This window comes from Bemisia tabaci, chromosome 8 (genome assembly GCF_918797505.1).
Source record: "Bemisia tabaci chromosome 8, PGI_BMITA_v3".
Lineage (NCBI taxonomy): Eukaryota > Metazoa > Arthropoda > Insecta > Hemiptera > Aleyrodidae > Bemisia > Bemisia tabaci.
Window position 1 is genome coordinate 28,651,315 of NC_092800.1, and position 14,704 is coordinate 28,666,018.

At 41.0% G+C, this 14,704-nt stretch overlaps 1 protein-coding gene across 1 annotated transcript in view; it reads left to right on the top strand.

The window, feature by feature from the left end:
- Positions 1-9,458: 9,458 nt before the first annotated feature.
- Octalpha2R (alpha2-adrenergic-like octopamine receptor) overlaps positions 9,459-14,704 on the top strand; it is a 483,262-nt gene continuing 478,016 nt past the window's right edge. The window contains exon 1 of the mRNA XM_072303134.1: positions 9,459-13,331. Coding sequence (XP_072159235.1) covers positions 12,669-13,331 — 663 coding nt within the window. The 5' untranslated portion in view covers positions 9,459-12,668. The remainder of the gene's footprint in view (positions 13,332-14,704) is intronic.

The following is a 14,704-nucleotide window of genomic DNA, read 5'->3' on the forward strand; positions in this document are numbered from 1 at the left end:
CATGTAGCATGCAAGAAGTGTCTCATACCACTATAACCAACATCGTAAAAATGATAAACGCTTCGTGTTATTTACATTTAAACCTCAATCACCTCTCAAAAAAAGTTTCCTAGGATTCAATCTGTGCTTATTAATAGCTTAATGAAAAACTGAGGATTAGCTGATAGATATTCAGAAGTCAGCTTAAAGACGGTAAAAAAATTTTTTGAAAACATTATCACTGTATCCGCTGATTTCATCAGGCAACTTGGCGCAGGGACTCACTACCTAACCTCAATTGAATCTATCTCTGGGAGGGGGGCGTGAAGTCCATAAAATCTAATTTTACAGAGGAGGCAAAACTCAACTTTTATCGTCAATCAAGATAACTGAAAGTATATGGAGTGTTCAAAGTATGGGTCAACATCTTTTTGACAGTCCTAACAAAATTTTTTCGGTGAAAGTTTTAGCAATCTCACAGGCTGTTTTGAAATTTTGGGTTTACACCCTTTAAAATTCCCCTTTCCCTCATAATGAAACATTTTAGGTAAAAAGAAGTAGATTTAACGTTGATTTTTTTAAAGTTGAATCCTTCAATTATTTTATTTAGGCAAAGCATGGAGGTTTAAATTCTATAACTTTTAGATAAAACCAACAATTTAAAGGCAATCCTTTTTTTCCAAAATAAATGAAAAACCTCGGGAATTGTGTAAACACCCTTTAGAAAGCTTTAAATCCCCCCCCTCATTTTTTTTTTTTTTTTTTTTTTTTTTTTTAACTAAGAATTATAATCCCGTATCAGTAACCGCATCAGTTAGAGCTTGAACAACAAGAACATGACTCATTTTTTATTGCGTGGCGCAATGAGGGCTGACCTGTCTCCACTTCCTCACCTCGTCATCGCTCAAGTGATGACGGAGACATGGTCATAGCGTGATCGCACAACGCTCCGACCGAGATAGCTTAATTATACCTTTTGGACGTATTTCTGCCCAACGGAACTATGTGTATCATGACGTGAGCCTTGTTATGCCCACATTCTTATGGGTCTCAGGGCTCATGTCTTCACGCACATCGTTCCGTTCGGCAGGAATACGTCCATTTGTAAACCCGTTCCTTTTTTATCGGAGTCATCTCCATCGTCATGTGTCCCGTGAATGTCATTTGAATACGGTAAAAAAGAAATATTCTTCATTTTAAAATATTGTCAATTGAGGGAGGGCTGTTTTTGCAAGTGCTGTTGCCTCTTCGTACCATTTTTTGGGGTGTTTTATTTCTCTCTTTCGCTAGAAGATCGCCCAACAAAGTTTCATTTTTAAACTTTACCCTTAGCCAATGCTTCCATTCCATGTCCGTCAAAAGTTCCGGGCAGTGGCGTGGCGTGCTTTGCGATACATCGATTGATTCTAATACTTAGCTGTCCGATTCAATTACTCAGCTGCCGAGAAAGCTGATCGATATAAAAATATGAAGAAGAAGAAGAAGAAGAAGAAAAATGCAAGACGGATTAAATGGGTGAGAGGATGTTAAAATTTCTCCGAAAAATGTGACGAGAAGTGAAGTGCTCTGCCGTCGCACAGTGGAACGAACCAATAGATGAGGTTGTACATGAATTTTTTGGCTAAAATTTCAAATTTTGATATTTATATAGGGTGATCCAGGGTTAAATGGCAAGACTGCAGGAGTCAAAACATCCCCAAACCCATCCCCTCTTTAAAGGGAGATTTCGATTTGTCTACATCATTTATGGATTCAGGGTTAAAAAATTCATAGGGGGAGAACAAATTTCCATGAGATTTGGTTCGCAGCCGTTGCCAAAATTCAGGAAAAACGATTTACTTCCCAAAATTTTCGGTGGGCCTCAAGTCCGACTAGGGGCTCTTTTGGAAAAAAAAACTTCATGTAATATAAAAGTCTTATTTTGACCTGTAGAACACGCTCCTGCAGTCCGGCCGTTTAACCTTGGATCGCCCTGTTTACAACAGTCACAAATTCAATTTCAATGGGTGTTTCTGAAAGGAAATTGCACGACAAGCTCATTAGAACCACTTATGAGATTTTTTGTCTCGTATTTTCCAGGGCGTCTACAAGTCTGGAAAGTCCGGAAACAGTACTAATTTTTTAAGGGCGGTCCGGAAGTACTATAAAAGTGCGGAAATTCCGCAAGAAGGTCCGGAATTTTTCTATTTTTTTTTACATTTTTGTCACAATTTGAGTGAAATTCAATTTTTTTCAATTTCCTCAATAATTGGAAGTACTGAAAAAGTTCTGAACTTTCCCGGTGAGGAGGTACTGCATTTCTTGGGAACGTTTACTGGAAAAAAATACCACTTTGGATCTAGAGTCCAGACTCTTAAAAACATGGACAAGAAAAAATACTCTTGATTCGATCGGATTTTTGTGTAAACCTAGATCCAATGTGGTTTTTTTTCCCAGTGTACTGGAAAAGTACTGATTTTTGGTTAGCCTGTTTTAGTAGACACCCTGTTTTCGAAAATATAAGCTTTCAACGTTTATATTTTCAAAAATATAAGCTTTTAAAGTTTCAAGATTTCGTCCGACTTCTCCCATTGGTTCGTTCCCCTGTGCGGCGGCAACAGCTGGCTGAGCCAGTGGGTATTAAACCGAGCTGGTAAATAAGGCGATCGGAAACGCAAATAAAATTCGCACAAATCAAGCAGAGTCGAGTCGAGGCGTTGGATATGATCCGAGACATCCGACGGCCGGATCTTGCATTTTTGCGCCGATGCCAAGTGAATGTAAATATTTCCCTCGGCCGGCCGGCCGTCCCGCATAAATATTTACTCGTTTATCAAAACATCCATCGTGCATTTTACAAGTATCCGGAGGCTCGTAAATGATCTCAGCACTCCCCTCGCGGTTCGTATCAAAGCTCCGAGTTTTGAGTTGTTGATGCTAGAGCCATTATATCCGCCCGTAATCATTCCGTCTGTTCACTTCGAAATTTTCGCATGTCGCACTGCCGTGATATCGAAGAGGGCCGTAAGTGCTTTTCTGTATGAGCCATGCTTAGCACATGCTTTTATGTGTCTCAAGGTTTATCCTTTTATGTGTCTCGAGGTTCATCCCAGCGTGTTTGTACTGCTGTCTTCGCTATGACGGCAGCATACTCTATTATGTAGAACCCCAAGAGTAACGCATACATGTAGCGTTTAATGCGCAAAGCGCTCCGGCGGGCCGAACTGCAAAGCGGTCAAGGGGTGTAGCCCCTGGTGAGTAATAAACGGAATTTTCAGGACTGACCGAAAGAAGTGAATTTCATGTAACACCGGAAAAATAAACACATTGGATCTAGATTCCAAACTCTTGAAAACATTGACGAGAAAAAATACTCTTGATTCAATCAGATTTTTAAATCAAAAGGAAATCCGGTCAAATTAAAAGGCTTGGTTCTTGATTTAAGCAAAAATCCAATTGAATCAAGAGTATTTTTTCTTGTCGATGTTTTTCAGAGTCTGGACTCTAGATCCAATGTAAGTTGTTTTTCTCAGTGAATTACTGAAGATTTGCTGAAATAATTTCTTTCTAAAACATGTTTGTTATCTGGGGAAATTTGACAACCTCCAAATCTACATACGGCGTTCTTCCTTAGTATGGTAGCATTCGTCGCGCGTCGACGGGCCCGTCCTTGCGAGAGACAGTGTAAGCTGTAAAGTTTATGATAAGGCTGTGATGCAACTATTCGTGTTCAGCGGATGTCCGTATTGCCTATCCGAAAAACTGAAGGCGCTCTGGTTTTGTCCCTCGCATCATCGCTTAGCTACGCGTAGCTGATTGCACGCGCTGGCTCAAGCCGTCGACGAAATCGACACTGAATTCGGCGTTATTGTATCATTACATAAAATTAAAAGAAGTGAAAATTCACACCCCCCACCCCCTTGCCACCCGTTTCCGAGTCGGGAAAGTCCCCCGTCAGATCATCATCCTATATTTCCAAGTTTATAAAACGACCTTTTCAACTATAGCCTTTGCCCCGTCCGGCTGCCTTCCTCCCAGTGTGTTAATTGAAAACCGCGTATCATCCCGTAAGGTTGCACCGGATGTTACGCGGTTTTTCGGGTAGGAAGCGGGCGGATCCCCTCTGCTGCCTTCCAGGCCATCGGCATAAAAGTTTAATTATGCAGAGAAAATTGATACTTCGACGTCAGGAAGGGCTGAAAAATCGAGGCGCCAAAAAGCCAAGAATAAAGGGAAAAGGCCTCTATTTTGTTTTCGTCGGATTTTTCGTCGCTCGCTGCTCGTAAAAAAGCAAAGATGAGGGGAGAAAAATAACGCGCGATACGTTCAGTGGCGCGGCGTGCTTTGCGATACATCGATTGATCGGCCATTCAAACCTATGGAAAAGGATCGATAAACAGGGTACACCACAGTAATCGACCTTTTATCATATCTTCGAATGGGGAAATATCGAAAATCGATGATCCACGCCCGGCCACTGACGTTGGCTTGCATTTCTGGCGTTTATTGTCGAAGTTTAATACCGAATTTCACTCCTGGAGCACGTAACAGATCAGCATCGGAATGGGTCGGCATCCACAGTAATGCTATGTTTCCCCCGTTTCTTCGTTGTTTAGTACACGTTGACACACTTTTTCACCCCTCTGAAACTTTGCAGCTTCAGATTTTAATTATAAAAAGTGCAAGCCTCGACTACATCGATTTTAGTGAACCTTAGTCTAAAGTACCCATACTGACCTTCATCGATGGAATATCGTTAGCTTTATCGATGAAGGTCCTCTATGGATCGTTTTCGATACATCATAAAGGTGAGATTGTATCGATATCGATTGGTTCAACGTGTTAACATAGCCTCAAAAATCAATTGAGTAATCTGTTGGAACGGATTTTGAGTACTACACTGGAAAAAAAACACAGTGGATCTAGAGCCCAGACTCTTAAAAACATCGACAAGACAAAATACTCTTGATTCAGTCAGATTTAAGCTTAAATCAAGAACCAAGCCTCTTAATTTGAGCGGATTTCCTTTTGATTTAAGCTTAAATCTGCTTGAATCCAGAGTCCTTTTTCTTGTCAATGTTTTCAAGAGTCTGGACTCTGGATCTAATGTGTTTTTTTAACAGTGTGTATGAATCATTATTAGAAATGCTCTCATTCTCTGCATTTCCAACTTATTGTCAACTCCTAAAAGTTTTGTCTGCGGTCATGTTCTATTGTTTTGAATCAAACGATTCATCGAACCACTATCGAATACGATCCATCGATTGAGTGACGATATGTCGCACGCAAGTAGTAAAATCAGGCTTTGTCCATCGATTTTAGTGAACTTTAGTTTAAAGTACCCATGCTGACCGTCGTTGATGGAATATCATTCGCCTCATCGATGAAGGTCCTCTATTAATTAAGTAACGATATGTCGTAGACAAGTAGTCAAATCAAGCAGAATGTCAAGGCAAATAATCAAATAGTTTCACTCATACTGAAATTCTGTTAATATCCCTAATTTTAGACATATTATGCATTGCTCGTGTAAGAAAGAATTCTTTGCATAAATATGTGTTACGCACAGAATGTGTAATTGCCCAGTTCATGAATTGGGCAGATTTTTGCTCATTTCATGAAATGGGCAATTTTGTTGCCCAAATTGTGAAATGGCACCAAAATTGCCCATTTCATGAATTGGGGCGGGAAAAAATTGCCCAATTCACGCATTGGGCAAAAAATGAAAAAAAACGCTCACACTCAATTTGTGTAATTGCCCAATTCGTGAACTGGGGCATGAAAATATTGAAAGTAAGTATTGAACAAAGTAGAAAGTAGGAGATGATATCATGCTAATGTAACTCACCTAATTGTTATTGGCGCAGGTCCTTTGCGGGTGGCAAGCGGCATTGCACTGCACTTTATTCTTGAAGCAACGGCACTGTAAGGTGCGACACATAGATTTTTTGCAGGAGCACCGCTGGTACCCCTGTCCACTTCCGACGGACATTTTCCGCACCAATTCCCGAACACTGAAACAATCTTGCGGCACATCCTCCACCTTCAGACCTTTATATTTCATAACTTCAAAAGCATTTCGCGCTAATCGTGTAGAAATAATTCCACATTTACTACCGATCTGGAACAAGCCATTCTCCTCCTTCATCACGATGGAGCTCCTCACATTCTCCAGAGTGACAATGGTCGTGAATTCACCGCCGAGGTCATCAAGGAGTTAGGATCAGTATGGCCAGGACTTCTTATGGTAAATGGGCGACCAAGACACCCCCAAAGACAAGGATCTGTTGAGCCATACTCGGCAATGTTTGGTGTAAAGGCTAAAATAGGAGTTGCCTCTTCTGTGCCCTCCTGTTACCTTGAAAAACTTCAAAATGCGCTAGACGAAGAAGTGTTCGAAAGTGGCATTAATGGTTGTCAAATTATTACGGATGCTGTTATTGAAATAGCCGCCGACATTGAACCCAGTGACATAACAACAGCAGTACAATCAACATCTCTACCCGAGTCTCAATCTAACACTCCAACGACCTCAGAGAGTAGCGATGCAAAGGCGTGCGACATTCAACCCAGTGACATAACAACAGCAGAGTCTCAGCCTAACATTCCAACGACCTCAGAGAGTAGCAATGCAAAGGCATCAAAGGCTCATCCTGCAGTAACGCTTCGTCAGAAAGCGAGCGAAAATTTAAAAACCCAGGCAGAGAAAATGCTGACACGTGCAGAAAAAAAGTTAGCCAAAGTCAAAGTGGGTGATTGCGTTACCGTCCCCGTCTCCGAATTTGACCGAGGTCGCGGCGATCCAGCCAATATTATTGGGATCGTGATGAAGGAGGAATGGCTTGTTCCAGATCGGTAGTAAATGTGGAATTATTTCTACACGATTAGCGCGAAATGCTTTTGAAGTTATGAAATATAAAGGTCTGAAGGTGGAGGATGTGCCGCAAGATTGTTTCAGTGTTCGGGAATTGGTGCGGAAAATGTCCGTCGGAAGTGGACAGGGGTACCAGCGGTGCTCCTGCAAAAAATCTATGTGTCGCACCTTACAGTGCCGTTGCTTCAAGAATAAAGTGCAGTGCAATGCCGCTTGCCACCCGCAAAGGACCTGCGCCAATAACAATTAGGTGAGTTACATTAGCATGATATCATCTCCTACTTTCTACTTTGTTCAATACTTACTTTCAATATTTTCATGCCCCAGTTCACGAATTGGGCAATTACACAAATTGAGTGTGAGCGTTTTTTTCATTTTTTGCCCAATGCGTGAATTGGGCAATTTTTTCCCGCCCCAATTCATGAAATGGGCAATTTTGGTGCCATTTCACAATTTGGGCAACAAAATTGCCCATTTCATGAAATGAGCAAAAATCTGCCCAATTCATGAATTGGGCAATTACACATTCTGTGCGTAACATATGCATCATAAACAGATATTTCAAGCGATTTTTTGTCCCTAGGGTTTCTACTTCCTTCGAAATTTTTCGAAGGAGATTCGGAAACGTCTGATGGCTCATACGACTTTTCCCATTAGCATGGTAGGATAGTTCTCATTATTTTTTCTTGTGAATACGACGATTTTTGCTAGATCAGCTGCATTTGTCAATAGTTACACGGAAAAAATTAAATTGCTGATTTAACCATTCAATTGCTAAAAAAAGTGACTGCAATGTTTCAACGTAGATTTTACAACCAAAACTTGCTACTTTAACCACCCTCGTCGTTAAATTAGCTTACAATAGTGGTTATATTAGCATTTTTTTGTTGTCACTTGTTGAAATTGTTGATTGAAATTGAAATTGGTTTTGTTGAAACATTGCAGTCACTTTTTTTTAGCGATTGAATTGTTTAATCAGCATTTTAATTTTTTCCGTGTAGTTCATTTAAATTACTACCGAGAATAGGTTTAATTTGGTCGATACTGCTGTTTTGCAACACGACAGTATCGAAAAATTATCGAATCGCTCAAGCCGCGCTGCGCAGTCAAAAAAACAAAAAGAAAACAAAGAAGGAAAAAATCGATGAATCTAGACGCCTATTTCGTTGTCGCCTGCCCTCCATCCCCTTTTACTTGACTCCAAGGGTTAACTGTTCTTCGCGCCTAATTACACACGACACGCGACCGAGCGGGACTTGCCCATCCCGACCTCACCCCTCTCATTTAATGTTTTCCCACAAAGAGGGCCCGGAAAAGTCGGCCGGCATCCCCTGCTTCGAGCGACTTCAAACCACGCTACGAAAATCCACCCCTACGCCCGAGTTAAAACGTCACACCTTGAACGTAAATTCGAAGGCTTTTCTCGTTTTGGTCGATTTACTGTGTGGAAATCGACCAATAAACAGGGTACGAATTTTAGCATTCGTATACTGCCGTGCCAAGGAAGAACGCCGTACGAACATTATAGATTTGCCAAATTTTACCGGATAAAACATGTATTTTTCAGGAAATTGTTGAAAATCTACCCCTATGCCCGAGTTAAAACGTCACACCTTGAACGTAAATTCGAAGGCTTTTCTCGTTTTGGTCGATTTACTGGGTGGAAATCGACCAATAAACAAGGTACGAATTTTAGCATTCCTATACTGCCGTGCTAAGGAAGAACGCCGTATGAACATTCTAGAGTCGCCAAATTTTACCGGATGAAACGTGTATTTTTGAGGAAAGTTTTGTTTATTTTTCCTTTAAAGTTTCAGATACTTCCAATTCGATTGCAAACGAAATTGTCTTAAAAATTTGAAGAAAAATATTCCTAATTTTCCGATCAAATTCGTTTTTATTGGAGGAGATATGGCAACGTCTGGAGGCTCTTTACGGCGTTCTTACTTATTAGCACGGCAATATACATGTTTTCTAACCAAAATCTTGGTTTTTCGCGAGTCTCAAATTACTGACGTTTATGAATGTAGGTATCATGTTCCCATCGTTAAAGGCCGAAATTAAACGCGCAACTATTCGAACTCCGGAGTAAGTATGTGGTATCACTCGAAATTGAAGAAAAATCATAACCATATGTCTGTCTCAAATTACTGACGTTTATGAATGTAGGTATTAATCTTTCATCGTTAAAGGCCGAAATCAAACGCGCAACTATTCGAACTCTGGAGTAGGTATGTGGTATCACTCGAAATTGAAGGAAAACCATAACCTTTTGCTTGTCTCAAATGACTGACGTTTATGAGTATAATGCTCGCATTGTCATAAAAATCGCTCATTATTCCGCGATATTGAGTTGAAATCTGTGTGGTCTTTTATGTTTTTACATAACCGCTGCAGCAATCGCGTATATGCATGCAGTGAAATATAGGTGAAAAACGCGTAATTTTTTTATGATTTTACATAACCATAGGCGATATAGAGATAGGCTCCTTAATTGTAGTTTAAGCCCTAAAACCCACCGAAGAAGAAGGCCATGGGGTTATGTTTGATTTCCTTGGTTGGAACCATATCGTATACATACATACATACACCCCGACTCCAAATGTTAAATAATTCTCAGGGCATCACCAATAATACTTGAACTGATATATCGACGGTGTAAGTCCGCAATCACAAGGAGAACAAATTGACATCATTCCTTGAAGTTTTTGCAGAATTTTATTCGCACAGAAGAGGAAAATCACGACAGTTTTAAAGAATTGCCGTTGACGAGTTTTCTGTGTAAAAAGTGAAGTATGACAGGAAGTCTGCGACGTCACTAACCGAGTTATGTGATTGCCGACTTACACCGTCGATATGTCGTCTCTCGATGAAGAGGAAACTTATACTGGGAACCTTACGAATATGTATTATTTCGTAAGATCACCAATGTAACTTAGACGTATATAAATGTAGAATTAAGATCTAATTCGATCGAAGCATTAATCGTATTGTTCTTTTTTCTTTTGTTTCAGAATTCCTGTCTTGAACCGACAAGAAAAAGCCACTGCCAGTTTTCGTGCAAACCCATCCATGTTATCATACGCCCATCCCGCAGACTAGGCGCATAATGCTCTCAAATTAAGGCATATATTTACTTTTGTGCGTAGATTGTTTCCTGGAACATCGAATAAATCGGCGGTAAAATACGGGTATGAAGATTCTTATCCGTTTAAGAACTTTATCTCTCGGGTAGATTCGGAGGAAGGGAAGCCGACGAACTCGGGATCCGCAAATATTGCAACGTTTTTCACCGACACAACCCTTAAATTTATTGCATCACAGGTCCTAGGTCCATGAACGCGTTAAATATGGATGCGGGTATGTGCTGCGAAAACAATTCCAGAAATTTTTACGTGCCGCAGAGGAGCTGTTACGTTTTGTGTCGCAAAAAAGGGTGAGATAAATCCGGGCAGTTCAACGTAAGACGACGATGTAGTTTTCGAGTTCAAGAGCGCCTAGAAAACTAGAGAATGAATTCGCACTCTCTTCGTTTCGAAACACATCCTCATTCCAGTGGTATTGACAAACTGCAGCCGCAAACCAAGCATGCGACCGTTCATTAATAGAATCCGGCAGTAAATTATGATCTACCGTGCAACCTACCGCGGGGGGTGTTTTGGTAGCATTGACAGTGGCACACATTAAGGCTACTCCCGGTTGTTGCTAGGTAACCACGCAGAGTGGTGGGATGCTTTGGGGAATTTTTACCCGCCCCCCGCCCCTCCTCGGTGATGGTTGAGTGTAAAAAATTATGATCATGAACTGAGGACGCTGTCTGAATACTTATGAGTTCCAATTAAGATGGAGACCCCCCACCCCCCACCCCCGTATGATGTCGCTCCAACTGTGGTAGGTCCCAAGGATGAAATACTTCCGCCGAAGCCACTATGAAACAATTTAATTTAGATTTTTTATTGTTTTCCCGACCACGACGTTGTACTTTATGGGCGGAATAAATTTTGAGTAGTGTGCTTAGTTTTCATTTCTGCGTTTTTGCGGAAACTTCCTCGGTTTTATGCGCGGGAATTCATGAGCGGTTTGTTGATATGACTCGGACTTGAAATTGCACGCCCTTTTGGAACGCAGCCGTCATTTTGGCTCGATCTATATTATAGAGAATTATTGTTAAATTTTGGCACCGCAGCAGCGCATACCTGTATCTGTCGAGGTTTTTTTTCCAATTTGTAAAAAGCTCTGTCCTCTTGCAATATTCCAAAAGCTGGATCTTTGAGCGGAAGCATACAAGTTCATACAAATATTTTCCTTGTAGATTCCTTCGAGATGAAAGTACAAATTTTTTCAATGTAAATATCTTTTCTCTCTTTTTTTTGCTACGTTACCCTTTGTGTTTTTTTGTTTGTTTTTTTTTTTACTTAAAATTTCTGTAAAAATTGCATTTTAAAACGTTTCTCTCCATTCTATTTTTACCTCACAGATCTATACGTTGCTTTAGTTTTTTCTCGATTATTATCGATAGAAATTGGTCTATTTGGTCCGTTTCAAATTGTTATAGTTTAATTTTGTTTTGTTTGGTGGAAGCACCTTTTTTGTGATTCGCGTCAAAGCCGAGTTACTTATCGGGTATAACGGGTAAAATATTGTAGTCGCCATAAGTATCGCATAATAGATTATCGAACACTTAAATAATTATTGTAATCTATTATTGGACGGGAGAAAAGAAATAGTTCCCTCTGATTTTATCAAATCAAAATACCTCATGTAAAGTTCACCCCTTTTGTACAAAAATATTGTCTGCTCTCGTTTAATCACCGGACGCCAACTTGTTCGCGTGCTTGAAAATTATTTTGAAATTTCTGTTGCCTTATTTGGTCAGTAATTTAAGAATTTTGAGCCTCTAAAATTTGTGAATCGTTTTCATCATAAGCTTCAAAAGTCTGACTAACTAAGCAGGTTCATCATCCTACTCGATTGTTCCTATTCCTCGATAATTTTGCCGTCAGAGGAAGGTTCTTTCTAGGCTTGTTTTTTTTTAGAAAGAAGAAAGATAGCTTAGCCAGCCCAGTATTGAAACAGCAAAAAGGAAAGTTAGATTTGGAGATTGAAAATTGTTCCTCCAACTTTGTACCTTGTTGTTTTTCAAACCTGCTGAAATCTTGTGATTAATCTTATTCCAATTCAGAAACAAGAGAGGAATCATAGAACCAGATCACGCAAGAGCAATAATTTTAATTTTGATGAAAACCTATTTGTAAGACCTTAGATTAGAGCTCCTCCTTTTTTTAGAAGAAATAAATTGTACTGATAAATGTTTACTGGTAATAATGCAATAAATTCCTTTTTGCGGTCCAAAAACATAAACCAAAGTTCTAAAAGTCGGCTTCCCTAACTTTCGTAACGCAACCGAATCTCGTGAACCAAGTAAAAATATTGGCATCGAGAAACTTCATTCCGCCAAACGCTACTTTGCTTCGTAGTAGAAGCCTCCACTAACGTTAGTCTACTGCTTTCGTCGGCAGAGTCCTCAGGTTTCGGTCTCAAGTTCGAAGTCCTGTATATTTACGTCAGCGAATTTTAGAAGATGGATTCGGAGTATTGGTTTGATCGACAGGTTCCGGAATACGGAATTCGTCTCGAGTAAACCTGAAGAGAAACCTGATCGCGCACCTGTAGCAATGTGGAAAACCCGGTAAACCTGAAGGAAAACCTGACCGTCCACCTGTAGCAATGTGGAAAATCCGGTAAACCTGAAGAGAAACCTGATCGCGCGCCTGTAGCAATGTGGAAAACCTGAGCCCGGGGGAAGCTATGCGAAGAGTGTCGAGCACCTGAAACGATGGATATCAATCCATTCAGCATCGAAAACCTGATCTCGAAAGAATCCAATTTCACGCCGCGGCTAGACGGAGAGCTCTACCTGCTGTTCGACAACCTGACCCACTTCCTGAACGGAACCTCGGACCTGTTCAGGAACAACACGACGTTCATCATCCTCGAGAGCGAATCGTACCCGAGCGGCTACAATGTCTACCAGATCGTCCTGGCGACCATCATCGTCTCCCTGCTCATGATCATCGTCGTCGTCGGGAACATGCTGGTCATAATCGCGATCGCGACGGAGAAGGCGCTCAAGAACATCCAAAACTGGTTCATCGCGAGCCTCGCCGTGGCGGATTTCTTCCTGGGGCTAGTGATAATGCCGTTCTCGCTGGCGAACGAGCTGATGGGCTACTGGATATTCGGGAACTGGTGGTGCGATATCCACTCGGCGATGGACGTGCTGTTGAGCACGGCGTCCATCATGAATCTGTGCCTCATTTCGCTGGACAGGTATTGGTCCATCACGCAGGCGGTGGACTACCTGAAGAAACGGACGCCGGCCCGCGCCGCCGTCATGATCACGCTCGTCTGGATCCTCAGCGCCGTCATCTGCATCCCGCCGCTTCTCGGCTGGAAAGTCAAGCGACCGCAGGAACCAGAGGCCTTCCCCAAATGCGAGGTATGTTCTCAAACAAATTAAATTCTAATTAGAATAAGTACACTGGAAAAAAAAAACACATCGGATCTAGAGTCCAGACTCTTAAAAACATCGACAAGAAAGAGTACTTTTGATTCAATCAGAATCTAGCTTGAATCAAGAACCAAGCCTCTTAATTTAAGCGGATTTCGTTTTGGTTCAAACAAAACTCCGATCGAATCAAGAGTACTTTTCAAGAGTCTGGACTCTAGATCCAAAGTGTTTTTCCAATCCAAAAGGACCCCATTTTTTTAGAAAATATTTCATGGCTTAGAGGTAAGGCTGAAAACTGCTATTGCTCGGAAAGCAAGTATAGAGGTAGAGACGACGAAAAGAACAAAATGTGGAAAGGGGCAACGCAGCGGTGTTCAACTAGGCTCATTAAAATGCAGAAAATCGGTTGAAAGCGCGCTGGTGTATTGGCACTGCCACCAGTAGCGTGGCGTGAATTGCGATATATCGATTGTTATGCCATTTAAACCCATGGTAAAGAATCGATTACTAAGGTGTTCGCTGCGAACACTCTGTTTATCGATCCTTTTCCATAGGTTTAAATGGCATAACAATCGATGTATCGCAAAGCTCGCCACGCCACTGACTGCCACTGGTCTTAACACGGATTTCCGCTCCTGCAAGACTGGAAACTAATCTAAATGAGAAACAAGCAATGCAACCCCCTCCCCTCGCGAGCGTCACAAAGGGTAGGGGACGATAAAGAGATGTGGAAAAATGTGGCGTGTCGGGTAGACTTCCGCGTCACTCAACGCGCTTGTTGAAGAAAATGAGAAAACGTAAGTGAAATCCGAATGAAAAGCAACGGAAAATCCAGCGAATTTGACACAATCGTGACCGTACACCAGGAATACTAGCTAAGGAAAAACGCTGTATGCACCTACGGGCGTTGCCAAATTTCCTTCGGTGAGTCACGAATTTTCAGGAAAATTTGTACATACTTTTCCTCCCATTTTTTAGATGATTTCGTTCGCAATTTCACCTAAAGTTCCTGAAAATGCAAAGGAAAAATAGTCATAGCTTTCCTCAAAAATGAACATTTTATCGAAGGAAATTTGGCTACTCTCTTGGAGTTACACGCTCTTAAAACGAACAGCAAAATGTTTAAGGAACACAAGTCTGATATATTAAACGGTGAAAAAAACCTCAGATACCGACATGTATTCCGGCTAAATCAAACGCACGATAATCATGTATCTCGATTATTGTAACGTTCAAGAATCTTCGATATTTTTTTTTACATTCTTCACGGAATATCAGTCAAGAGTTTTTCTGGCACTCGTGTATGTTATTATACCGAAGAAACTGACAAATTTCTGAAGAAAGTCACGAACAATCCCGAT